The sequence below is a fragment of the Polypterus senegalus genome, chromosome 13 (genome assembly GCF_016835505.1).
Source record: "Polypterus senegalus isolate Bchr_013 chromosome 13, ASM1683550v1, whole genome shotgun sequence".
In the NCBI taxonomy this organism is placed as follows: domain Eukaryota; kingdom Metazoa; phylum Chordata; class Cladistia; order Polypteriformes; family Polypteridae; genus Polypterus; species Polypterus senegalus.
Window position 1 is genome coordinate 140,171,857 of NC_053166.1, and position 26,038 is coordinate 140,197,894.

The following is a 26,038-nucleotide window of genomic DNA, read 5'->3' on the forward strand; positions in this document are numbered from 1 at the left end:
TCCTGGTGTTTTATTAATAGTCCTAGGTATACAGAATGAAGAGACAAGAGGACAGGTGTGTTCCTTGTGGTGCGCCAGTGTTGCTCACTTCCACATCAGAGAAACAGTCCTTGAGTATCACAAACGGTGGTCTACCAGACAGATAGTCCATCATCCAAGACACTATTGGCTCATCCACCTGCATATCTCAGTTTATCCCTTAACAGGTGTGGATGGCTGGTACTGAAGACACTGAAGAAGAGGGGACTGGGCGGTCTCATGGTCTGGAATCCCTGCAGATTTTATTTTTTTTCTCCAGCCGTCTGGAGTTTTTTTTTTTTGTTTGTTTTTTTTGTTTTTTCTGTCCACCCTGGCCATCGGACCTTACTTATTCTATGTTAAATAATGTTGACTTATTTTATTTTATAACTGTGTCTTTTATTTTTCTATTCTTCATTTTGTAAAGCACTTTGAGCTACAGTACATTTTTTTGTATGAAAATGGGCTATATAAATAAATGTTGTTGTTGATTTTTTTTTTTTATTTCTCCAACAACAACAACATCTTCACAGTGCTGCCAGCTTTCTCCAGGTGAGAATAAGCATTGTGGAGCAGACAGAATTGCATCCTCCACTCTAATCTTTGTCTGAGAGGCAGTTGTTGATGGTGTAGGGAGACTAGTCATTAGAAGAAGATGGTAATGAGTGAGAAAATGTATTAAAAATTGGTTCAGGGTATTCGCTTTGTCCACATCCCCATCTAGCATCTAAGCCCTGGGTTGCTTGAGTCTAGCAATTATTCTAGATATCCTTCACTTTATTCCTAATGAGTTTGCTTTCTATTTTAGCTTTGTGAGCTTCCTTTACTTCACTCCGCTTTTTCTTTAGCACACATTGTACGTTCTTTGGAGCCTATTGATCAATGGATTTGAATTCAATGGTTAATTGTACGGATTCATGGGCATGTCCTTATAATTTGAGGTATCTTGGGGATGACAGTACCTTCAAAGCAATTATTTACACTCTGGTCTATCAGTTCATCTTCCACAAATGTTAGAGAAGGATGCTGCTAAAAAAAAAATTTAAACAGCTATTAATTTGACATTAACAGTCTTTTTCTGCATATTTCACTAGTTCTCATGCACATTTTATGTTAAATCTTGACAGAGTCACGTTATCCACATTGAAACTGTGTACAGATTGTGTAGGTATTGTCCTAGTCCAATATTTGCTTGACTTGATTGTTTTAAGAAACATTTAGATAAAGTCTGTCTGTTTTCATATATTTATATGTGCTAGATTCCTTGATGCTGACCTGTTCTTGCTGTGTCTGCAATGTTCATAAACCTTCACGTTTGATGGCTAGAAAAGATTACATTTCATTTGTTAATGAACCTCTTTTTTGTTTTTTTGCTTACAATAGAATCAAAACTTGTTTTCCAGTCAACTTGACCACTGAGCCTGGCAATTTGTCTGATATCTGCACCTGTCGATTTTCAATTGAAATGAATCATTCCTATAAACTGCAGCTCTTCTACAAAGACAAGCTTTTGCAGAGTAGCACAATTAATATCAATGAAACAGGTGAGTGAACAGCCTGGACTAGAATGTTTACCGCCAAAGTAAGGGGAATTATGAACTTTGCATCCATTTGTCCATCAGTTTTCTGGATTTGATTTTCCCAATTCAGTGTCATAAAACTTCTTTGCTGCCGGGGAAGACATGGGTTTTGAAACATTTGCTAACAGTAAGAAGAACATAATATAAAAACAGTACTGCTTCTTGCAGACTTGGAATTAGTGTATTAAAGTATTAAACACAATTACATTTTGTCATTACTTTCTCTAGCTATATAATATTGAAATATGTAAATAAGAGTATTTTCCTATACTTCTTATTAGCAAAATGTATGTTATGCCTGATCATTCGTTTCTTTCCAAGCATTGTTTTATCTAGTTCAGAGTCATCTGGATCCTGTCCTGGCAGTATTGGTGCAGGGCAGAACCAACACCAGATGGTACACCAGTCTGCCACATGGCACAAATGAAGAATTCTTTTACACAGTGGGCCAGTTTAGAGTCAACAATGTGCGTGACCTTGGAACATACTTTTTTTTCCTTGAAGCTATTATGCATTATTGTGTCATGTGGATGTGAATTTTTTTTTTTTGACTTGTGACTCCGACTATATGGGCATCAGATGAAAGTTTACTTGATGTTTTGACAGCATGACCTTTACACCAGAGATTTTTTTCAGTTATGCATCTCCATTGGTGGACTTTGAGGCTATCAGATTCTCACAATGTTTGTGGCGTTAACAACATAACGTGTATTGGTAAATTGTAGAGGCAATAACCGATGCGTATTGTCTAACAATTTCTTTATTTTTTTATAACCTAGTTAAACCTGCCATGCCAGCAATTCCAGACAAAGATGATGGGATTTTTATGTGGACAAGTAGCTATAAAAATCAGTCGACCCAAACTCTGTACAAGATGATATATCAGGTTAAATACAACGAATGTGGTGACATGGTATGTATCTTCTATGAAGGTGTGAGTGAAATCTTTGCAGACTGAAAAATGGAAATTGGCACCAGTACTGAAAACTTAAAAGCGTTCATGGAAGAATATGCAAAATTTTTTTTTTTTTTGTAAGTTTATAAGGAAATATTATTTTTCAGTAGTTTTGTATCATCTTAATTTGATATACAAATGTATTAATTGATGCTTTTTACATACATGCCTTGTGTTTCTTACTGTAAGCAAAGTTCTCTAGTCTTGGAGGTCTAATCTTATTTGAATTTTCACCAAGTATTTCTACTTTGTGGTATCTGATTTGTTTCAAATTTGATATATCCAAGGTTTTTTTTTTTTTTGGTGTAATTTAGTATCTTGCAGTTGCTATAATACAGCCTTGCATGTCACAGTTACAGTAAAAAAATCACCTTCCAATGTAGAAGTCAAAGATCATGTAAGTTTTAGACACTTAAGTTGGTATTTGTAATATGCATGTATTGAAGAAAAAAAAAAACTTAAAGAATAATGCTGTTTCCCCAGGAGTCCAATGATGAGTGTCCTGATTATTCAGATTACCAATCAGCCATGACCACAGTGGGGAATTGTGCCAGGTATTCATTTATGGTCCGTTCCAAGCTACAGGAACCTGATATTTCAGAATGGAGTGCCTGGATCCGTCAAGATGACTGTTATTCAGGTTAGAAAAAATCTTTTTTAATCATAAAAAATAATCGACTAGTAGGCTGATGGAAGCAATGTTTGAAGCTTAAAAGTAACAAACATGTGGGGAGAAAAAATGTAACATATCCAAATTGGAAGGCAGTGGTTTTGACTCATCAGCCACTTTGTTCTTTGCACAGTTAACTGCAGCAACTTTTCATGACTTGGGACAAACTTCAACTTGTGTGTAAAATAGTGTATTTATTTTGGTCTCTAGCACATCATTAATTTGTGAGACAGCAAGGCAACAGTTGTTAAATCTGCTCTATAAGCCTTTTTGGTTATGAACAGTGCTGGAGAATGTCTCTTTTAAAAGTATCTTAGTTATATTACCCATTATTTACCAAAAAAGTAACGTAATATGTTATATAGTTACTTATAATGAAAAGTAATGTGTTACAAACTGTGTGTTACTACTTACTCTTTTGTATGAAAAACTACACATTTCAACTCAACCCAACCAGTCTGCGACTCACCATGACAAAACCAAATGGGTTCAGTTTTGTCTGTAGGAGCTGTACGGGTGGGGGTGTGTGAGTGAGTCAGAGATGTCAGCCAATGAGCACCCACCTACAATAAAACAATCCAGGAATGAGGAATAAGGGACACAGGAGTGTTGAGCCTGACAAACAGAAGAAAGGCTGGTCTGTATGATATGACATGTTTTCAGTTCGAGAATAGAAAAGGACTGAGACTGCAGCTGAACTTGCCGTACCTGTAAGGCCTTTACATTCACACTGGCTCTGTCCAGAATCACGATATTGGCTGTCATAAAACAGGCAAGTTTGTGATACCAAATGGCATTCTTTGCATCACTCTGTCCACTTCCTTAACACAATGTATTATTCCAAAAGAATGACATTTAAATGTTTGACTTTTCTGTCAAATTTTTGAAAGAATGCTTTGAGTCAGTTTTTTTTTTTTTTGTTGTTTTGTTTTAACAGAATGTAATTTTTTTCCTGCCTTTACTCCTCCTCCTCACTTTGGGGTCAAATCTATTCAGGTGTTATTTATAATTCTGAATTTGAGTCATATCTCTGGTTATACGTATCTGGTTTTATGTATTTACATATTGTAATAATCTTATCACATAAAGACTTTCCGAACCAGGATGAGTTATCTTTCTAATTCATATTGTCAATTTATAAACTGAAAAATGTGTAGCAGATAAGACTTTTCAGTCCACTTTTGTTCCATTGATGCTGACTGGGATGTGGCTTTCTTTCTGTTTTCACAATGACTACTTGTGGTTTTTTTTTTTTAACATCAAGGTGAACTTTGTTAGACCTGCCAGTTTATTCTCATTTTGCAGTTTCATCTTGGATGTTAATCAGGCCAGCCACTGTTCTGTTATCAGCCAATTTTATGATGTGATTTTTATTTTTTATTTTTTTTTTACACTGTAGTAAATTTTATCCTCGCTGACTCACTTTTCAGCATTCCAGTGGTACACTGTGCAAAAAATCAATGAACACATGATCTGCTGAAATCTCTCCATAGAAAAGACACAATCATTCTTAAGGGTGGATTTTCTGCAATTAGTTTTTGATTCAAGAGCAGCAGATACTTGTTATTTCAAATAAAGATACACAAATGCTTGTCTGAGTGGTTTGCCTTAATTGTCCCCTTTTTTATTCATTTAATTTACAGAAAGCAAGGAGCTTAGCTGTCACAATGACTTTGATGCAGAAATGGTCTGTATCTGGAACCCAGGAAAGAACATTAACTGTGCAGAAGAGTACATTTTCAGATTTAGGAGGCTACAATATCCCTTGGAGTGAGTGATTGTATTTGCATTCAGTTTCAAAAATTAATGTTAGATGCATTCAAGTGCAATATCATCTATCCATCTGTTTTTCAGAGTTACTTAATCATATTTGTCACTTCTGGAGATTTTGTTTTCAGTATCTGTACAGAAATGGGTGCCAAAAATGTCCAATAGAAAAGTTTGCAGTCACTTAAAAATGAATGTGATCCTGAGGTCAACATAGGCAGAACTCCAGCAAAATTATTTCCACCTAAGGATGAATCGCATACTTGAGGACACCAGTGGACATTAAGAGGAAGTGTATGTTAAGACTGAAGCCAGGAAGTGCTTTTTTTTATGCAAAGAGTTGTGGGAATCTGGAACACACTACCGAGACATGGTGTTGAACCCAAAACCTTGACAGCCTTTAAGAAAATCTTGAGGCAGCTTAGCTTTCAGATAAACAAACGAGCTTGGCGGACAGAATGGTCTCCACTCATTTGTCAGATTTCTCGTGTTCTAATGTCGGCAGCAGCAGACCTGCAGAGCATTCTTGGCCCAAAGAAGGCGTATTTGCAAATTTGCTCAAACAAGCACATTTTAAAAACTTTTTTGTCAGTTGTTCATGTTATAGCTAGTGTTTTCATTACTTTGATCAGATAAACCTGAAGTGCCTTTCAATAGTGAACATTATCCCAAAGCACAGAGTGTGTGCAAGTCACTTTGGGAATAGCTGTTTACAGATCACCTAATCTCTCTATAGTAATAAAAAGGTAATGCAAAGCGCAAAATTAAATAAAGAGCATAAACCTGAAAAGCTTGATGAACAACAACTGCTGTCTTTTTGGCAGTTATCTGGATTTAGTTAAGATGGCTTGCTTATCCAAAACTTAACTTACAGTCATAGTCACCCTTGGGAAAAGCAAACACTTAAGTTTCAAATAATCCACTAGTGCTTCCATCTTTTCCTTCTTTAGTCTGCTTCTTAGTCTCCACTTCTGTCATGGTGCATGTAACAAACCTTAAGTTTCAGGGGAAAAAAAAGAAAATAAAAACAGTTTTGTATGTAAATAATGCAGTATGACAAAGCAACCGGTGCCATGTAGATTTAAAAAAGATTGAAAGTAAACAGGTATTGACTTTTTATAAGAGGAAGTTGTTAGAGTTATGTTATCTTGAATGTGCTATTCAATAAAATAATGGATTTGTATATTCAGTCATTGATTAAATAAATGACTACAAGGTAACCAATTCACCAGAACATTATTTTTATATATTGTCTTTCACTGTCACAGAGAAGTTTACATAGGAATTTGTGGTATAGTGCAGCAAGGGGAAGCTGGTAGCTGACATAATAATAATATTATGTCAGAAAATAAAATAGTAATATTTATTACTGTAAAAGAGGCCAGACACACGCTCATAGTGGTTCATCTTCATAGTGAGGCTCTTGACTGGTCATATGCTCTTAGTTCAGGGTGGTTTAATGTCTGCACTGATTTTCCTACAGGTTACAGGTTAAATTATTCCATTTGTTCCTTTTGTTTCTTTAACTAGTTTAAATTTCTGCATATTTAATTCCTGCTTATTTTTCTTATTCTAATTCATAACGCTGTGTTTCACATATAAATCTGTTTGTTGGTTTTTAATGCTTGATATTAGTTTGTATCCATTATTGTCTGTGTGATCTCTTTCATTGCTTTTATTCTTTTTGTACCCCCCCCCCCCTGAATATTTGTGAAGTATTTTGAGCATGGGAAAGGCATTATATAAATAAATGTATATTATTATTATTATCATTATTATTATTATTATTACAGGCAACCTTTCTGTTTTGTTTTAACATTTTAAATATTAGAGAAATTATTGTCAGTTTCGAAGGTACTGTAAGCCACTATGTGCTCACTGAAAAATGTTGCCATTCCCTCTCCAAAAATTTGAAACGATTTTGCCTTTGCTATATGATTATCTAAAAACATATATATTTTTTTTTTTAAAAGATGGAGAAGCCTTAATTATAAGAGCCATCTGTATCAACCAATGAAAGCTGCTAAATTAAGCATGGGAACTTTAAGAGCAGACTCCTGTGTGTTTGATAGTTTAGTCTTAACTGCATCAGGATGTTGAATACAGGATTTAATTCTCTAAAAGCATGCATTGTATACAGATACTTGCAGAGAATATGTCCAATTTTTACTGTATGGATTTTCCAAGTTTTGAATTGTGCCTGTACTTTAAAGCAGGCAGACATTTTCATTCTCTGTTTCTCTTCTTATTTTTAGAAACAGTTTTTGTAAACCTCATAATACAGACCATACACCCGTTTCATACTGTGAGTGCAGAATCAATGATATTGATGCATTTACGACATCTGATAAATATGTCATTGAAGTCTGGTCAGGAGCAAAACTGATAATTCTGAATACTGTAGTACCTCATGAGTCCAGTAAGTCCTGTTTTCTTCTTCTTTTTCCTGTTTATGACCAATCTTCAGAGTAGGATTAAAAATGTATTGGATACAAACTGCTTTTTATAAAGGGATAGCTTTTACAACCTTATTGTAATACTTTTCCTCTTACCTTAATGGTAGTCACTACAAGGTTCATTTCCTTGTATTGTAGTAGCCTGCCTTCATAGATTTTTGGGATGAGAAGGAGTTTGTTTGTTTAAAAAAGTAACTTAGCCAATTGAAATGTGTTTGGTAATATACTTGCAGGAAGATGTGTTATTTATATATTACATATTTGGAAAATGTGACTTATTGTGACATATTAATTTTGCTTTTAGCAGCTGCACAGGTGGGTTAAATGTTTTGCATAGGTTCACAGAGAGAGGTAAAGAGGTTGAAATTGAAACTTTGAGGTTTATACTCCAATACTGTAGCCCCTGCACCAAACGTCCTGTCTGTATAACTAATGCAAGCTAACCTTTGTAATTTTATGTCCATTTTAGTCAAACCAAGATGTCCAGGCAATCTGAAAATAACAAAAAACGAACATGGAAATGTAAACCTCACTTGGATCTCAAATTATTCCAAAAAAAGTTTCATGTCAGATTTAAACTATGACATCAGTTATAGAAAAAAGGAAAGACCAAAAGAGGTATGTTCATGATAGATTGTATTCTGACCTTTTTCAATTTTTTTAATTGGTATCAAGTATTTTTGAAAATGAGTGGTCTGCTTCTGTGTCAATTAATGTTATATGGGCCGTTTCACACTTTTCAATCCCTGCACAGGGGTGTTGTTAGGCTGCCTGTGCAGCTGTCTTCTCTGCAAACCTTGAAGCCATCTGCACACCTTACATTATTCTTCTTCAGCCTGTGGCCAAAAACCTTGTCTTTTGTACATGAGGCCAATTGTTATCTTAAAAAAAAAAGAAAAATGGAATATCTATCCACACATCTCAAGAAATCAGTGACTGACTACCAAAACATATTCTGACTTTCATATGGTGTGACATTTTTATTCTTGAGAGCAGGTATTAAATTATACCGAATTATTTAGAAAACAAGACCACACCATACTATAGAGTACAATATTTGTCTGTATAAAACACGGTGTTAAAAGAAAGTGTTAGTGAACGTTGCAAACAATTTTATTCTTGGTCTGACAAAACTAATATGAATAAAAATAGCTGTTACAAAATTAGTCCTATGCAACTTCTTTCATGTTTTGCATCACTGAAGTTCAACAGAACTTGTAAACATTAAAGGAATACACTAGCCAAAAAGATATTTTTTATATGTTGCTTACCCCATGTAGTTTGTAGTGAAAACCAAGAACAATTCTTAATCTCATGTTTTTACACAGAATGAGGATGACAACATTTTTTACATGATAAGCATCTATGGTGAGCAACTCAGGATAACAGCAAACAATATCAAAAACGTCCATGAAAAACTCTGCCATTACTCTTGTCGCACAATCGATTTGTCAAGTTATCTAGTTGTAGGCGCACAACATCCCAAACGTGTATTTTTACTAAACTGCCTCTGGAAAACACTCACATGAATGATAGTGGAACACACTTAAATGTGACTGAGCATTTGAATTGTATGTACCTCCCAGGAAGATCCTACTGGGTGTCCGGAAGAGGAGTGTTGTCAAGGACGTATCAGGCACGCATTATGGTGCTGGGTCCTCTCCTGTTCTCTGTGTACAACACCTCAGTAGGCCCTTTCATCCAACCCCATGGATCCCCATATCACAGCTATGCAGATGATACACAGCTATACTGTACCTGTCATTCTGTCCAGTGTCTGCATGTTCCGCTGAAATCTCCGACTGGATACAGGAACCCATATCTCTAAATTGGCAAAGACAAACTTTCAGCCAGTCTGACTGTCTGTTCAACACCCCACCACTATAAAGCCTGGCTCATTATCACTAACACTTACCAATTCTGTACTCAACATTGGGGTGGTGATCGATGACCAGCTATCCTTCACTGATCACATTGTAAGTGTCTCTCATTCATGCAGATTCACAAGATCAGACCATATCTGATGAAGTATGCAGCAGAACTCCTGATCCAGGATTTGGTCTTGTCACACCTTGACTACTATTACTGTCTGTTGGCAGGAGTACCCACATGTACTAAGAAAAACTGCTGCAGATGATTCAAAAGTGCATTTCTTGTGGTCAACCAACTGACACGTGTACGTGACAATCCCCTTTTTAATTCTGTACACTGGCTCACTGCAGCAGCACATATTAAGTTCAAATAGTCTTTGCTTGTCTACAGAGTAGTCAATGGGTCAGCATCCATGTATATGGAGGCCATTATGAGGTCCCATGTTCCTTCTTAACCACTCAGGTTTGCTAGTGAGCAGTATTTGCTGCTGATATCTCTGTGTGGCATTAAATGCCAATCCAGACTCTTTACGTGTAGTTACTAGCTGGTGGAATGAACTGCTGACTCCTTCTATGCGTTTAAGAAGTATTTGAAGACTCTCTTGTTGTGTATATCGATCATATGTCTGATTGATAATGGGTTGGACAAATTCTCATAACTAAGGAATGGTTAGCCAGCCTTGTGTTGTTCTGAGATCTTCATTTGTGATGATCTGTTTAGTAACTTTGTCCTGTCACACTTGTCCCTAAACAGTCCTCCTGACTGATGTTTATTTGATTATATTGTACCTCTTTTGTATGTTGCTTTGGATGAAAGCATCTGCTAAGTGAGTAAATGCAAAACGTAATATAAAGAAAGTGACAGTAACTTATTGCAAGAGTCTTCATTTTTTAATTATTTTTAATAGCATTATTCTAATTATTTAATAACAACTCTTGATTCTGAAAGCGCTTCACATTTAAAGAGGTATACACTCTCACGCACTTTTTTTCTACATTAACATATGACTTCTATTATTAATGACATGTACAAGTTATACTCCGTGTAAATCCCCTTTCTAACCTGTGTTGTAACTCTCCACCAAGCAATTATTGCAGCATCATCCCGTATGGTTGGAAAATCCATATCTTAAGTTTGAGCAACATTCATCTGCAGTGTGGCTGACGCAATGTGCAGTTAGTTGATTTTTTTTATATTATTGCATTTCCGCTTTATATTTTTGCTATTTTCTGTAATGAAAATGTGGACTGCACGTGAACTGTGCAGCACAAAGACCAGGATTACCCATCTAGCACTGGGTTTTCTCCTGTTCATGCTTATTACAGTTTGGCTGGCACCAAATAAAATCAATAGAGTGACCATCAGGTTTTAACTGTTTCAAAACATTTTAAGGAAAGGATTTTTAATTTCAGAAGGACCACAAAGTAAGAAAAAATAAAATGTCCAATTTGTAAAGAATAATTAAGGGTTTACAAATATTGCACCTTTTTATTTTGTTGTGCATTTAAACATTAACTGTAGAAAACCTCAATCTGCTATTCCTGATGTTGCATTATGCTTTGATCTTTATGGCCTTGTGTTCTGGCCAGTAATATTAGATTAAAACCGATGCCTTCTTATCCAGATCACATTTTGGTGGCTATTCATCCGTCCCTCATCCATGACATCTCTTTTATAACTTTCTAATCTACTGTATTCATAATACTGCAATAATGGAGTGCAGTGTGAGACTGTATGTCCATGGGGCCAACCGGAGTTGGAGTTCCATGTATTTGTTTGTTTATATTGTTTACATGCTGCAAGTGTAATTTTCTGACGTTTTTTAAATCCTCCTTATGTTTAAATGAACTCAAAACATGAAAAATAAAATTATATTCAGCAGGTGCTCCTATGTTGTCAATAATAAGATCCCAATAAAAAAACATGAATTTATAACTGATGCCTTTTTTTATCTATCTATGCCTGTCTTATCCTGGATGTCAATCAAAAGCTCCTAATGTAAAATCAAATTGCAAAACATTTCAGAATTTATTTTTTCTTTTTATAGGATGCAGTGGAAAAAACATCTTCAGATACTTCTTGTTTTTATGAAATTATAAAAAAATCATTAGATCCTGGTTGGACTTATGTTGTAAAAGTGCGATCATTTGCTAAAAGGTATAACTCACAAAAAAGTGATTGGACATCAGAAATCGAGTGGTATAATGGTAAGTCCACTTTGTGTAGTTGTATAATGTCACTGTGAAGCAATCGAACACAATTCTAAGTTATTATAGCTCCTTTCTGTACTGAGCAGACATTCCCCAAGCTTTTTTTCTAAGCACACAGACACAGTTGTATTTTTTGCAACTGGAGTGCAGCTAGGTGAAGTGGTTTGCTCGGGGGACAAACAGATGAACTGAGCTGAACATCCCTAGCACCTTAGGCAGTAGTCCTTACAAACCAAAGTATGACATTTACAGTTTTCCTTATAGAAGCTATGCATTTGGTACAAATTCAGTTCAGTTGTATTAGATGCCTAACATTAAATAAGATACTTAAATCTTGAAAGGTGTTTTCAAAGATTATTTCTTAACTTGTTCATCAAGTAAAAAATCCATATTTATTGATTATTTTATAGGACAAGCCTTAGTCCATTGTGAAATATATAGTGAAAAAAAAGATTGTGCATGTCTTTAAATTTTGAACGGTTCAGTTACAACTGATATGAAGCACACCGGATTGCATAAAATAAATCCGATTATCATTTCTAGATTAACACGGGAATCGGTAAACTTAACTTGTATTGGGACCACCACCACCCTTCCATTTTAAATGATATATTTGAATGTGCACCTTATAGATCTGAAGAATCTCAGTGCTCACGTGTGCCAAACTTTTATGGCTAGTGGCAGAACTCTGGTACTATATACTGTAAATACTGTATCTATATATACCTCTCTATGTTCTAAAATAATATTGTAAAATAGGAATTTTACTCGTATGGGATATAAGCAGGTTTTGGATTAGTTTTTATTTTAAATTTTGAACTTATTGAATATTGTGAGTATTTTATTAATATAATCTTTAGTTTCTTGGCAATCTGTCTGCATGGAATTACCTTCATCCTGCGAAAATACAATAGACATGTTTCTTGAGAAAGTTGCTTCACTTTGGCCATTTTTGCATCCAGAACTGAACTTTAGGAACCTTTCAACCCAAGTGAACAGAATAACATATTTCAGCAGTACTAATGCAATTACCAAGTTTTCTGTAATAACCAGTTAGCATTTAAAATGACTAATTAAGGATAAGCTAAGGGAGATGACCATTAGGACACTGAAGGAATGGCTGCTAAAAATATGGATTTGTAAATAATAAGTAAAAAAAAATCAGTAATTTTTAAAGCGGTAATAGCCATTAAAAACGCTAGTAATATTTTGACTATATTTTTAAATTAATTTAATGGTATCTTGATAAAAAAGTTATCCGTTTTTTATTAAAACATGAAAGTTTCTGGTTGTGTCCAAACTTTTGACTCGTACTGTAGTGTTTATAGGACAGATTTGGTAACATCTTTCAAACTTTAATACAATGACTTTCCATCCATCCATCCATTTTCTAACCCGCTGAATCCATACACAGGGTCACGGGGGGTCTGCTGGAGCCAATCCCAGCCAACACAGGGCACAAGGCAGGAACCAACTCACCGCAGGACACACACAAACACACACTAGTGCCAATTTAGAATCACCAATCCTGCATGTCTTTGGACTGTGGGAGGAAACCGGAGCGTCCGGAGGAAACCCACGCAGACACGGGGAGAACATGCAAACTCCACGCAGGGAGGACCCAGGAAGCGAACCCGGGTCTCCTAACTGCGAGGCAGCAGCACTACCACTGCGCCACCGTGCTGCCCTGACTTTCCTAAAACTGCTAATCTTATTAATTCTTCCAATGTGCCAAAGTGAAAATACTGAAAATTCCATTCTGAAGATAGAGAGTGTGTGCACAGGCTGTATACAGTATGTAGCGTAAAATGTTGTTTCTATTTAGATTAGGTGGTGTTAAGCACACTTTTAAGGAGGAAGTGAATACATTACTAGATTTGGAACAGCTGACGCCCGACTGAGAGGAAGACGTCTGTCATCAGAGGGCTTTGGTCTCTAGGCTGATGAAATGAAGCAGTTTTATGTACATATTTGTGTGGCTGTTTTGAGTTAAGCATGTCTCAGTTAACTGCATGTTGCTACCTGTTACCTGAGCTTGTTTTTCATTTATAGAGCCAGTTCTTAAAAAAGGTGAAGGAAAAATTCAGTTAAGAGATACATTTTTCAAGAGATACATTTAGGCAGATATCTATCAGTTATTGGCTTAAGAAAAAAAAAAAAACGTAAAACCAGACCTGACATACTGTACGTAGTGCATGGAAATGTAACTGATATACAGTATATGTTTAGATAATTTATTTTGTCTTACACTTTTACAGCTAGAATGCTTTAATTTGTTTGTTCTGTCACTAGATTCCATCAGAAATTCTAAGTGATTTGTGATATGATCAGAGATACCTGTAAGCAACATAGTCTGTGACTTCTGCAAGGTTCTGAAACTGGCAGGCAGTTGTTGTAGCGCCACTCATCATGACCAGCTATGGCTTTGTGAACTGCTGTAGTTGTAATCTCATTACTTCTTACACCAAAAATATCATGGCGTCTACCACACAATAGGTACATAGGCACATCCTGCCTATTCACCTTTGTCATGATTTCTTATTTCCTTTGTTCTGGCAAGCAGTACAGGACTCCTTAAATGATGCACGAGCAAATCTGCCATGCATTTCTTTATAAGTATGGTCTGATGTTGTATTTGATGCATTATGTTGAATGTGTTATTTATATTGTTCCATTTATACTAGTCTGTGGGAGACAAATAAGTAAAAATCTCATTTTGCTGTGTACACTCAACAATAAATTTGCACCTAATTTAACTCTTGTGTGGTGCTTAAAGAACATGATGAAGGACGATTTTCTATCAAGTGACACAGGCCTCCATACCAACAAACACGTTCACATTACATTGATTTGCAAGACCCAGGAGTAACAAATGTTTGGAAGCTGTCTATAAAACAAGAATAATACCATAGTTTCCAAATACTGTACCCAAAACCTAATCCAGATCAATCCTTCTAATTTCTTTTCAAAATGGAACTGGGAAGGGACACAACAAATAAACACTTCTACATATGTGGCTCCTTTCCAAAAACCAACCTAGTATGGCAAAGAAAATCTCTGCTTGGATGACTCTAGAAAGAAGCTGTCTGAAAAAAGAGAAGCCAATGTGGAAGGAGCATCCACTTTCACAAAACAAAGAAACATGCTCCTGTCTGACCGTGAGTATGAAGAAGAGGATAGGATGAAATGTCACACTGGTGGAGGAATGTGGAAGTCAGAAAATGATGAAATTGAATGGTACTGTTGCCCAAGGAAGGAGCCACCCTGCCTAGCTGCCAATGTGATAAAAATGCAACCTCTGCCAACAAGGATGGCAGTTTCTTTTGTGCAACACATCAGGTCTTCTTTTGAACTTTTTATTCCAGACACCATCCAGAAAATCATTCTGGACTATGCTTACCTAGAAGGAAGGCATATTCTTGGACAGGTAGAACGAAACCACACCAATTTACACATATACTTTGGGCTTCTTATACTTCCTGGAGTTTTTAGATCTGATAGTGAATCCACTGAATTCCTGTGGACTACAGAAACTGGCCATGAACTATTTCATGCAGTAATGTGTCTACAAAACCTGAACAATATTTCCAGGATTATCTGCTTCAACCAAGACACCAGTGGAGCTTGACAACCGCAAGATAAACTAGCTGGAATCAAGCCAGTGTGGAAATACACTGGAGGAGTCCCTGATAAAAACCAAAGGATGCAAGCTGCAATGGACATAACACAGGGACACTGTGTCTACAACATCAGAGGTTAGGAGCACGCGCTGATACAGTGCATTGCCGCATCCACCACATGACAAACCAGCTCAGAATCCCAGATTAGGACCCGAGTACATCCATGAAACGGATGACACCTCAGCACCACACTAGTTTAGATGGAATTGAACAGTGTGAGGTTTTATATGGTGGCTGGACTGCCAATTTTGCCACCAACGGCAAGGTTTTACCCTGCATGTCTTCAGGGCTGGATGCAGGTTAAAGTAATACCCAGGACGGAGCAATTGCAGGTTAAGGGTCTTGCTCAAGGCCCCAATGGAGTAGAGTCACTTTTGGCATTTACGGGATTCGAACCGCCAACCTTCCGATTACCAGTGCAGGTCCGTAGCCTTAGAGCTACCACTCCGCTGCAACATCAAATGTGAATTTTTTTTTTTCGTCACACAATTTGGGACAGGAGTTCTTGAAGAGAACGCTGCTAATAGTAGGAAGCAATAAGGGAAACAAAACAAGCCAGGGCTCCCTTCTCAGCTGAACCGGCCCATCAATTCTGGAAGTTTCTATTCACGGCTGACACATTCCTGGTGTGTTACACCCCAAAAAGAGGAAAAATCTGGTACTCTTGAGGAACACTAAACAGGAACCAGAGAATCTGTGGTGGGGGTTATCATTAAATAGGAAATTATTATGGATTACAATGCCGCAAAAGGATTAGTAGATAACTTGGATAAGATGGAGAGTAGCTACAGCTGTGAAAAAAAGAGCCCACTTGGACTATTTTTCAATATCTTGGACGTCTCTGCTTACAATGCATTTGTCAAGTGGATGGCACTGAATCCAAATTGGAACACAGGAAAATATGTATGTGTATATATACAGTATGTACTGTATATATATATATGTGTATATGTATATGTGTATGTATATGTATATACACTCACCTAAAGGATTATTAGGAACACCATACTAATACGGTGTTTGACCCCCTTTCGCCTTCAGAACTGCCTTAATTCTACGTGGCATTGATTCAACAAGGTGCTGAAAGCATTTTTTAGAAATGTTGGCCCATATTGATAGGATAGCATCTTGTAGTTGATGGAGATTTGTGGGATGCACATCCAGGGCACGAAGCTCCCGTTCCACCACATCCCAAAGATGCTCTATTGGGTTGAGATCTGGTGACTGTGGGGACCATTTTAGTACAGTGAACTTATTGTCAAGAAACCAATTTGAAATGATTCGAGCTTTGTGACATGGTGCATTATCCTGCTGAAAGTAGCCATCAGAGGATGGGTACATGGTGGTCATGAAGGGATGGACATGGTCAGAAACAATGCTCAGGTAGACGGTGGGATTTAAACAATGCCCAATTCTCACTAAGGGGCCTAAAGTGTGCCAAGAAAACATCCCCCACACCATTACACCACCACCACCAGCCTGCACAGTGGTAACAAGGCATGATGGATCCATGTTCTCATTCTGTTTACGCCAAATTCTGACTCTACCATTTGAATGTCTCAACAGAAATTGAGACTCATCAGACCAGGCAACATTTTTCCAGTCTTCAGCTGTCCAATTTTGGTGAGCTCGTACAAATTGTAGCCTCTTTTTCCTATTTGTAGTGGAGATGAGTGGTACCCGGTGGGGTCTTCTGCTGTTGTAGCCCATCGCCTCAAGGTTGTGCGTGTTGTGGCTTCACAAATGCTTTGCTGCATACCTCGGTTGTAACGAGTGGTTATTTCAGTCAAAGTTGCTCTTCTATCAGCTTGAATCAGTCGGCCCATTCTCCTCTGACCTCTAGCATCAACAAGGCATTTTCGCCCACAGGACTGCCGCTTACTGGATGTTTTTCGCTTTTCACACCATTCTTTGTAAACCCTAGAAATGGTTGTGCGTGAAAATCCCAGTAACTGAGCAGATTGTGAAATACTCAGACCGGCCCGTCTGGCACCAACAACCATGCCACGCTCAAAATGGCTTAAATCACCTTTCTTTCCCATTCTGACATTCAGTTTGGAGTTCAGGAGATTCTTGACCAGGACCACACCCCTAAATGCACTGAAGCAACTGCCATGTGATTGGTTGATTAGATAATTGCATTAATGAGAAATTGAACAGTTGTTCCTAATAATCCTTTAGGTGAGTGTATATATATGTGTATATTATGTTCATGTGAGAGATGGAGACACTTAGAGATGTGCATGCTTTGCTGTTTGCATGTATCAAGTGCAAAAAATACATTTGCAGTGCACCCAAAACTCTGTCCTTCATGTGGTGTGTAAATACTATTAATCTGGGCACAACCAAGATCATTTTATCATTTCAACACAACCCAGTATGTGAGCTTTTTGCCCTTTTAATTTGTTCAGTTCAAAACAGTAAACATCAGTATCTCTGGAAACCGTGTCTCATTAATATTTGTTAAAGAGTAATATGATATAATGTATTCCAACATGTCTCGATTATTGTTGACTTCTACACATTTGATCACAAGGATCGAATAGCACTTTAACTGATAAATGTGGTCTCACAGAGGTAAATAGTAAATATTAAATATATTTGCTGTCTATATTGCTTCTGAGATAAAGTCAACATCTGTTAAGTGGTTTAACATAAAATTTTATGATTTTATTGTTTAAAAAAAAAACCAATAATAATGTGGGTCTACCAGATCTGTGAACACCAGCTGAGTAACAAAAATACCATCACCAGACAAGGGTTAAAAGTGAGATGTGGCCTGCAACAATGAAACATGACTTATGTGCTCATTTGAACTTGTCACAGATTACAGCACTGAAGACGTGCTCAAGAGAGCTTTGCCAGGAATCTGTGTGGTGCTCATTGTGGTGATCCTCACTTGTTACTGCTGTGCAATCATGTAAGTTTAACTACAGTTACTACAGTCTAAACTACTAATAATAATGCAAACATTTGTCACAACATTCAGAAAATAGTTTAAGAAATGATCAAATCTAATATTCATTATCATTAAACGGCAGTGCTTACTGTGGTCAGAAGTGTCCTGCTTTCCTGGGACTTTTCAATACTACTTAAAAATATATGTTTGTGACCTTTTTATGCTACTGCTTGTGGAATATTCTGTATTAAAATGAGTAAATTAAATTCTGAGTGGAAACTCATGAAAGTCTATCCATGTACTCTGACATTTCTTACTGCCTAGCTTTTCCAGAATGCCAACACGCAAGGCCAAGCAAAATTGCTCCCCAAGAGCCATGGTGTCTGCTTCACGCATAGCAATGAAGCCTTCCTTAATTAGATTCACTATTTAACTATGGCTACAGTTAGACAGAGGTCTGTTGGCTGCTCTGTTTGGGATAAACCGTTGTCGTCTTAAATGATGTTTAGAATGAAACAAGTGCTTACAGTGTAAAACTGAATTGACTAAATGCCAGAAACAATATTTCAGAATGTAGAAAAAAAAAAATTAAAAATGGTGTAATTTGACAGGGAAGTTAAATTCACCAGTGATCTGGGTCTTTCTGCAAGTTAGACAGGGCATTGTACAAACAAGTGTTTTTCAATTAAATCCTTCCATTAGTTTTCTAAATCTAGTGTAGGGTCATGGAGAAGTCAAAACATATCCCCGTTAGGGTTGCACAGCATACTGGTACTGAAAAAAGTACAGAAAAACATCATTTTTGAAACGGTATGGTACCAGCAGTTTGGTACTTTCGTAACAAAAGTAAATGGCAGGTATTAAAGACCTTGTGGTAAGCTCTTTGTTCTTCCATCCTCCAATACGCTATACTACCTAGGCCCCTGTTCTTCCCACCCCAAGTGATACCCTGGAAAAATCCATGGGGAACTACAGAATGCAGCAAGACAGGGAGGCGCATGTTCATACAACACAAAAGAAAACGTGCGATTGTGTGGTGCAGTAAGGAAATGGGAGGGAAGGTAATCCATTATTTGCTTCAGTACCATTTCAGTATAAATACTGAGGTCTAAAAGCTGGTATTGACACTAAAGTCAGAATTTTAGTACAGATCCAACAACTAATCCCTGTACTATTGAGCTTTAGGAGAGATACTAACCCTGGACAGTGCGCCAGTCTGTTGTAGAGCGTATGGCTTTGTCAGAGAAAATGGAGGTGCCTTGACAGGGGCCTGCTTTTTTTGTGCCTGCCTTGTGACCCCATCTGATGGGACCAACTCTTGAACCTAGTGATCCTGTCATGAGTAACACAGGTCTGGAAAATGACATAGAAGTACATTTTATTTATTATGATAGTCAAAGTGGGCATTCCACTGGCTGTGCTTTATTACCTGGACGGCAAAGTTGACTTTTTAAATAATGCAACTAACAAAGAAAATTGTATTTATGCATGTATCTATTACATTTGTGCTTAGGTATGGAGAATGTGTATGTAAACACCGCACATGTTGTATTGCTAATGCGTTAGACTTCTGTAGCACAAATAATGAAAAACTTTTCATAAAAGCTTATTTTTTTTTTTTTTGTTTTGCAGGATAAAACACAAATGGTATGATAAAATTCCAAATCCAAGAAAGAGTAATCTGGTCATTATAAAGCCAACGGTAAATAATGCAATTAAATTATTACCATTTTTTTTTCTCATTCTTCTCATAAAATGAGTTGGTTGGGGTGTGCAGAGGGCAGCACTTTGTCATGCCAGTATCTGTACTGAAATGGGTAACTACAGTTTGTTTAGATGTGCACACTAAATTGAATTATCTTGCAGTGTAGAAGCCGATCATGAGGAAAAGCCACAAATTGTCGGGGGCTTCAAAAACATCAACACAATTTCTTATTGTGCTGTGCTTTACACGCCAAGCTAATTATTTTTCTGTTTATGCTGCATGTTATTTTTCCCCTAAGTTTAGCTAATAGTTTATATCATGCATAGGTTACATGCCAACAATGGAGTCCAGAAGAATACAAATTTTCCCCATTCTTAACTTTCTGTCCAGCACTATGTACAAAAAAGACAAAGACATTAATGCATTTGAGTGTATCTAACTGTTTCTAGTCTGCCATTTATTTTATTAAAGTACTGTTAACACTTTTCAAAGAATTTACATAATCTACTGGTGCTAAACCAGTGTTCTTTGTATAATTAGAAATGCAATATTTTTAAGCTGCGTTTTGAAATCTTCCAGCGTCTGCTTTTGTCATTCATGGGAATTTGTAATGAGAAGCTTTATTTTTTTTTAAAGCACAAGTGTTTAAATCATATCCGACTGAAAAGTTTGTGGAATGTTCTTTGATCAAGTCCTTCACTGGAGTGAAAACAACATCGAAATGACTCCCTTCACTTTTATTGCACACAATCCCACATCTTTAATTTCATATTTAAGATAAATGTTTGACATTGTATATATTATTTTGAATAAGCCTAGAGTCATTGAGGGGAGCAGGGGGATTGTCATTTACAAAGATAAAAATCTGGTGAAATATTTCTGCTTATCAAACATGAATCACAATACCAGCATGTACGCCTAGAATACCATTCAACGTTTTACAGTCAATCTCTGAACTGCTGAACTTCCACATTATTGTCCCTGTAATATACTGTGGTACCGGGAGGGCAAAGCATGAAAAAACATATTGTTTACACGGATGATTGCAGGATTTGCACTTTGTTATTAATGTGAAAAGTAAATGCAACTATTTCTATCCTTCTAGGTAATAATGATACAAAGCCAATAGTTTTCCATAACTGGTAAAAAGATTAATAAAATAAAAGGATAAGGGTGTATGTACATTGTATTCAGAAAGTGTTCAACCTGTTCAATTTCTGCACACTTTGTGCTATTGATTATTTTAAATGGATAAATCAGCTATTTTTTGCCCTTCTGTCTACACTTAATAAGCCATAGTGACAAAGTGAAAACATGTATTCAGTGCTTTGTAGATGACCCTTTGGCAGCGATTCCAGCTTTCAGAGTACTTCTACAAATGACAGATTTCAGCTTTTGATTTTTAATAAATTTGGAAACCTTTCTGAAAACATGTTTTCACTTTGCCATAATGCGGTATTGAGTGCAGATTGATGGGAAGAAAACAGCAAATTTATCCATTTAAAATGACGTTTACAGCACATTAAAGTGTGCAGAAAATGAAGGAGTCTGAGTACTTGTAGTCCACTGTGTCTGTATGTGTGTGTGTGTATGTATATATATATATATATATAGAGAGAGAGAGAGAGAGAGAGAGAGAGAGAGAGAGAGAGAGAGAGAGAGAGAGAGAGAGAGAGAGAGAGAGAGAGAGAGAGAGAGAGAGAGAGAGAGAGACTTTATTAATCAAATCTTTTTAAACAAAAAACAATATTAAATTAAAGAGTAATAAAAATGCATGTAAAAGCAGACAATAACTTTGAGTAATGTTAGCATATACTCCCCCGGGTGGAATTGAAGAGTCACATAGTGTGGGGGGGAAACGATCTCCTCAGTCTGTCACTGAAGCTACTCCTCTGTCTGGAGATGACACTGTTCAGTGGATGCAGTGGATTCTTCATGGTTGACAGGAGTTTGCTTAGTGCCCGTCGCTCTGCCACAGATGTCAAACTGTCCAACTTTACTCCTACAATAGAGCCTGCCTTCTTAACAAGTTTGTCCAGGCGTGAGGCGTCCTTCATATAATATAATAATATATAATACAGTAATCCCTCCTCGATCGCGGGGGTTGCGTTCCATATGTTTGTTTGGTTATTTTTATATATTTTAAGCCCTTATAAACTCTCCCACACTGTTTATTAATATTCCCTGCACAGTTATACAGCATAAACCCTTTGTATTCTCTTAGATATTAGGTAAGATTCATTGAAATTATGTATGTAAAAACACTGTTTATATACAGTAAAACCTAAATATTATTTTAAAGATATCGAGTGTCTCCGATATCACATATGTTACAGCCATTACAATAGACAGGCCACCAGCAATAAATACGTACAATGCAAGAAAAATTGTATGAAGTAAATGTGTGTACAGTAACACTAAACGTACGTACATGTACTAAGAACTCTAAGTAGAAAATTAATTATAGTTACTCACCAACAATGACACAAAGACTTGTCCAATAACGATGAGTTTAGTTTTACTGCACAACAAAGGAGAGTGTTACAGCTCTTCTAAAGGAGCCTCTTCAGGCAACTGTATATCACCGCCGTTGTTCTTCTTCCGGCAGACTTTAATCCAGATCCCTAAAGCAGATTCCATCCAGGCTACTGCCTTATTACATCCACTTACAACTCATTTTGCACCCTGGTTAAAAGGACACTGCGGCCATAGATCTTATATTCCTTTCCTACTTTTTAAATAAAAAGAATCATAGCCTCATTGAAGCAGTAGCAGGAGCAGATCGTTTGGAAGCCATAATGAAGAGCTTGACTATGCTAAAAGATAAACACAAAAGAGAACAAAAGTTAACTCTTTACACAGCAAAACATGTTGATGCTGAATGAGCGAGACGAGACTTCCTGGTTAACACTGCATTCAGCACACAGGAACTTAACTGCATGCTCTGATTGGTTAGATTCTCAGCCATCCGCCAATAGCGTCCCTTGTATGAAATCAACTGGGCAAATCAACTGAGGAAGCATGTACAGGAAGTGAAAAGACCCATTGTCCGCAGAACCCGCAAAGCAGCGAAAAATCCGCATTATATATTTAGTTATGCTTACAAATAAAATCCGCGATATAGTGAAGCCGCGAAAATCGAAGCGCGATATAGAAAGGGATTACTCTGTGTGTATGTGTGTGTGTGTGTGTGTGTGTGTGTGTATATATATATATATATATATATATATATATATATATATATATATATATATATATATATATATATATATATATATATATATATATATATATATATATATATATATATATATATATATATATACACACTAGCCGTCCCCCGTGAATTTGCCCACGTATTAGTGAAACAGGACAGTGAGGAGGGCCCCGCCCAGCTCCCTACTTCTGACGTCATGCAGCCTAAGTCTCGGATTAGCGCTCCTGCAAGCGAACTATGATTCTTAGCGTGATGAGAGAAGTCACAAAATCAACTGGAATGTTCAAGCAAATTATAGAAAAAACCCGATCTAAATCCGTTAAGTAGTTCCCTCATTCACTAGCTAAGCGGAGATAAGGTACACATCCTGAGGTTGGTGCATGATTGAGGAGGGCCCCACCCCCTCCCCTTGACCTGCTGCGTCTGTCTCGGATTCACGCAAATAAATTGGTACCGCATGTGAACTATGATTCATGGCGGAATGAGAGAAGTCACAAAATCAACTGGAATGTTCAAGCAAATTATAGAAAAAAACCCGATCTAAATCCGTTAAGTAGTAAATCTCTCATTCACTAGCCAAGTGGAGGCAAGGCACGCGCTGAGGCTGGCGTGTGACTGAGGAGGGCCCTGCCCGGCTCCCCACTCCTGATGTCACGCTTCCCCCTCCCCTTGGTCCACAGCCCCTGTCTCGGATTAGCACAAATAAATCGCTTCTGCCAACCAACTATAATACTTAGAGCTCTGACAGAAGCCACAAAATCAACTGGAATGTTCAAGCAAATTATAGAAAAAAAACGACCTTAATCCATTAAGTAGTTATCTCGTGACATATATACAGATGGACAGATTTTACACTTTATATACTCACACATATAGTGTGTAAATATATGTGTGTATATATATATGTGTATGCATATTGTGGCGAGTGGCTGTGGGTGGTACCCAGACGGGATGCCCGGAAGGACTGGAAGAGGGACTACACCTCCTCCGGAGACCAAAAGAGAGGGCAGCTGCCCTGGTTGGTATGGGGACCATGGGAACAGAGCATGGAAGCTCAACCCTAAAGGGGCCCGTGGTCACCGCCAGGGTGCACCCAGATGCCTGAAAAGCCCTGGATGTCAGGGATACCTGGAGAGGCTCCAGGTGCTCAACCGGCACTTCCGCCACACCAGAAAGTGCCAGCAGAAGTTCATTGGGAGGCACATGGAGCATGTCCGGCTGGAAGTCGGGTGGAAGTGGACATAGCTCGGAGGAGCGGAGTTGAGGCGGAGAAGGAGAGGAATTGTCACAGAGGGCTTGACTGAGGGTGCTTGGTGCTGAGGCACTGGGTTGCGTCCTGTTGGACATTCAACTGTAAATAATGTACAATAAACGTGTGTTTGGGTTTGAACTATCAGTGTCTGTCTGACTCTGTCCGGGCTTTTTCCCATAGTATGTATGTTGATATTAAAAAAGATCATTTAATTATTGTTGTGGTGGGCTGGCACCCTGCCCAGGGTTTGTTTCCAGCCTTGTGCCCTGTGTTGGCTGGGATTGGGTCAAGCAGACCCCCCATGACCCTGTAGTTAGGATATAGCGGGTTGGATAATGGATGGATGGACTTTTGCCATTTAGTTTATATTAAGCATAATTAGTATAATGCATTAGTTGAAGGAATTGTGTAAGTACCACTCCTTCAACGTGTCTTTGACTAACATGTATAAACCTGTGCGACTTCCAGTAAAATGCAAGAATTTAGATGTGTAAGAACATGACAGTTTTGGCTATGCTTTAAAAACAAAACTTGTATTTCATGTTGTACCACAAGAGTAAGATACAGCAGTGTTCACTATGTAACATGTTCAGATCTCTCACTTAATGTGGAGTGTTTTACCTTCAGACATCCCATCCATCTGTGGAGTAATGCTGAAGAAGATAAAAATATGCAAATAAAGTAATAATTGTGTAAAACTAGAACTTCCTTTCTAGTGCCTCCACTGCTGTTATAAATGATTCAGGGTGACATCAGTTGATAAACAAGCCCCATAAATGTGTGCTGATTGAATACTTGATGTGCGCTTTATGCAGCTTCCTGGTGATAGCAGCAGAATCTTGCAATTTTTCAGACCCTTGACAGATTCTCTAATTTTGCTGAATTAGGGCTAATAAATGTATAAAAGCACATTTCTTATTTTTCTGTGGTATTCCCCAATGTACATAATGTCATATTAAAATGTAATTCTGTATTAGTTGCCTGAAATAAAAATATTACAGAGAACAAAAGGTCAGTGTAGTTTTTGTTTATTTAGTAAAATTTGAGGATTGATCAACTGTGTGAATACTTTTCCACATGAAACTGTATATCCTGCACTACTTTGTCCTCCGGGATGAGGTATGGTAGTCGTGTTCACAAAAATAAAATGATACCTGTAGTAGTCAACACTGTGATCTTTGAAACATCCATAAGTAACCTGGATTATACAGCACAGAAATTCCGCAGACAACAGACATCCAATGACAGAGCTTAAACTCTATGGTGTATAATTTAGTATACAGTATTTAAAAAATGACTGAAACAGTTTTGTACAGCACAGGGAAAAATAGTTGTGTATGTGTGTGTGTGTATTTTAATACAGTTTTAATAGTCAGTTTTATTTAGATATTTTTGTGAGTTCTAGTCATATACAAAGAATTCTGATGCAGTCTGCAACTGCAAAAAATTGTCCCTTTGCAAGTAAACGTAACTCAGTTAAATGGATAATTTGGTTAATTTGTTCCAATATTTTCCTTCACGATTGAGCCTGGTTGAGGGCAGACCCGCCCAATGTAAAGATGATGAACTTTGGCCCTTTCTGTGAGTGAGGTTGTTAGCACAAAGGTCAATCGTGAAAGGGCCTCACCCCTTTTTTCAGTGTTGTAGCTGTATTGTCCAAATGAGCAGATAGATTAATGAAACAGTTCATATGGTGGATTTAAACTCACAAATGTCACTGGGTTGAAGCGGTTCTGCAAGATGAATTCAGCTTTAAT

The 26,038-nt window shown here is 37.3% G+C and overlaps 1 protein-coding gene across 1 annotated transcript in view; it reads left to right on the top strand.

Moving 5' to 3' along the window:
* Positions 1-26,038, top strand: part of LOC120541967 — a 41,594-nt gene that overhangs the window by 9,615 nt on the left and 5,941 nt on the right. Inside the window, exons 3-11 of the mRNA XM_039773988.1 lie at positions 1,402-1,562; positions 2,378-2,511; positions 3,037-3,193; positions 4,867-4,993; positions 7,246-7,409; positions 7,916-8,064; positions 11,366-11,525; positions 18,035-18,128; positions 19,740-19,809. Of these exons, the coding sequence (XP_039629922.1) occupies positions 1,402-1,562; positions 2,378-2,511; positions 3,037-3,193; positions 4,867-4,993; positions 7,246-7,409; positions 7,916-8,064; positions 11,366-11,525; positions 18,035-18,128; positions 19,740-19,809 (1,216 nt within the window). The remainder of the gene's footprint in view (positions 1-1,401; positions 1,563-2,377; positions 2,512-3,036; positions 3,194-4,866; positions 4,994-7,245; positions 7,410-7,915; positions 8,065-11,365; positions 11,526-18,034; positions 18,129-19,739; positions 19,810-26,038) is intronic.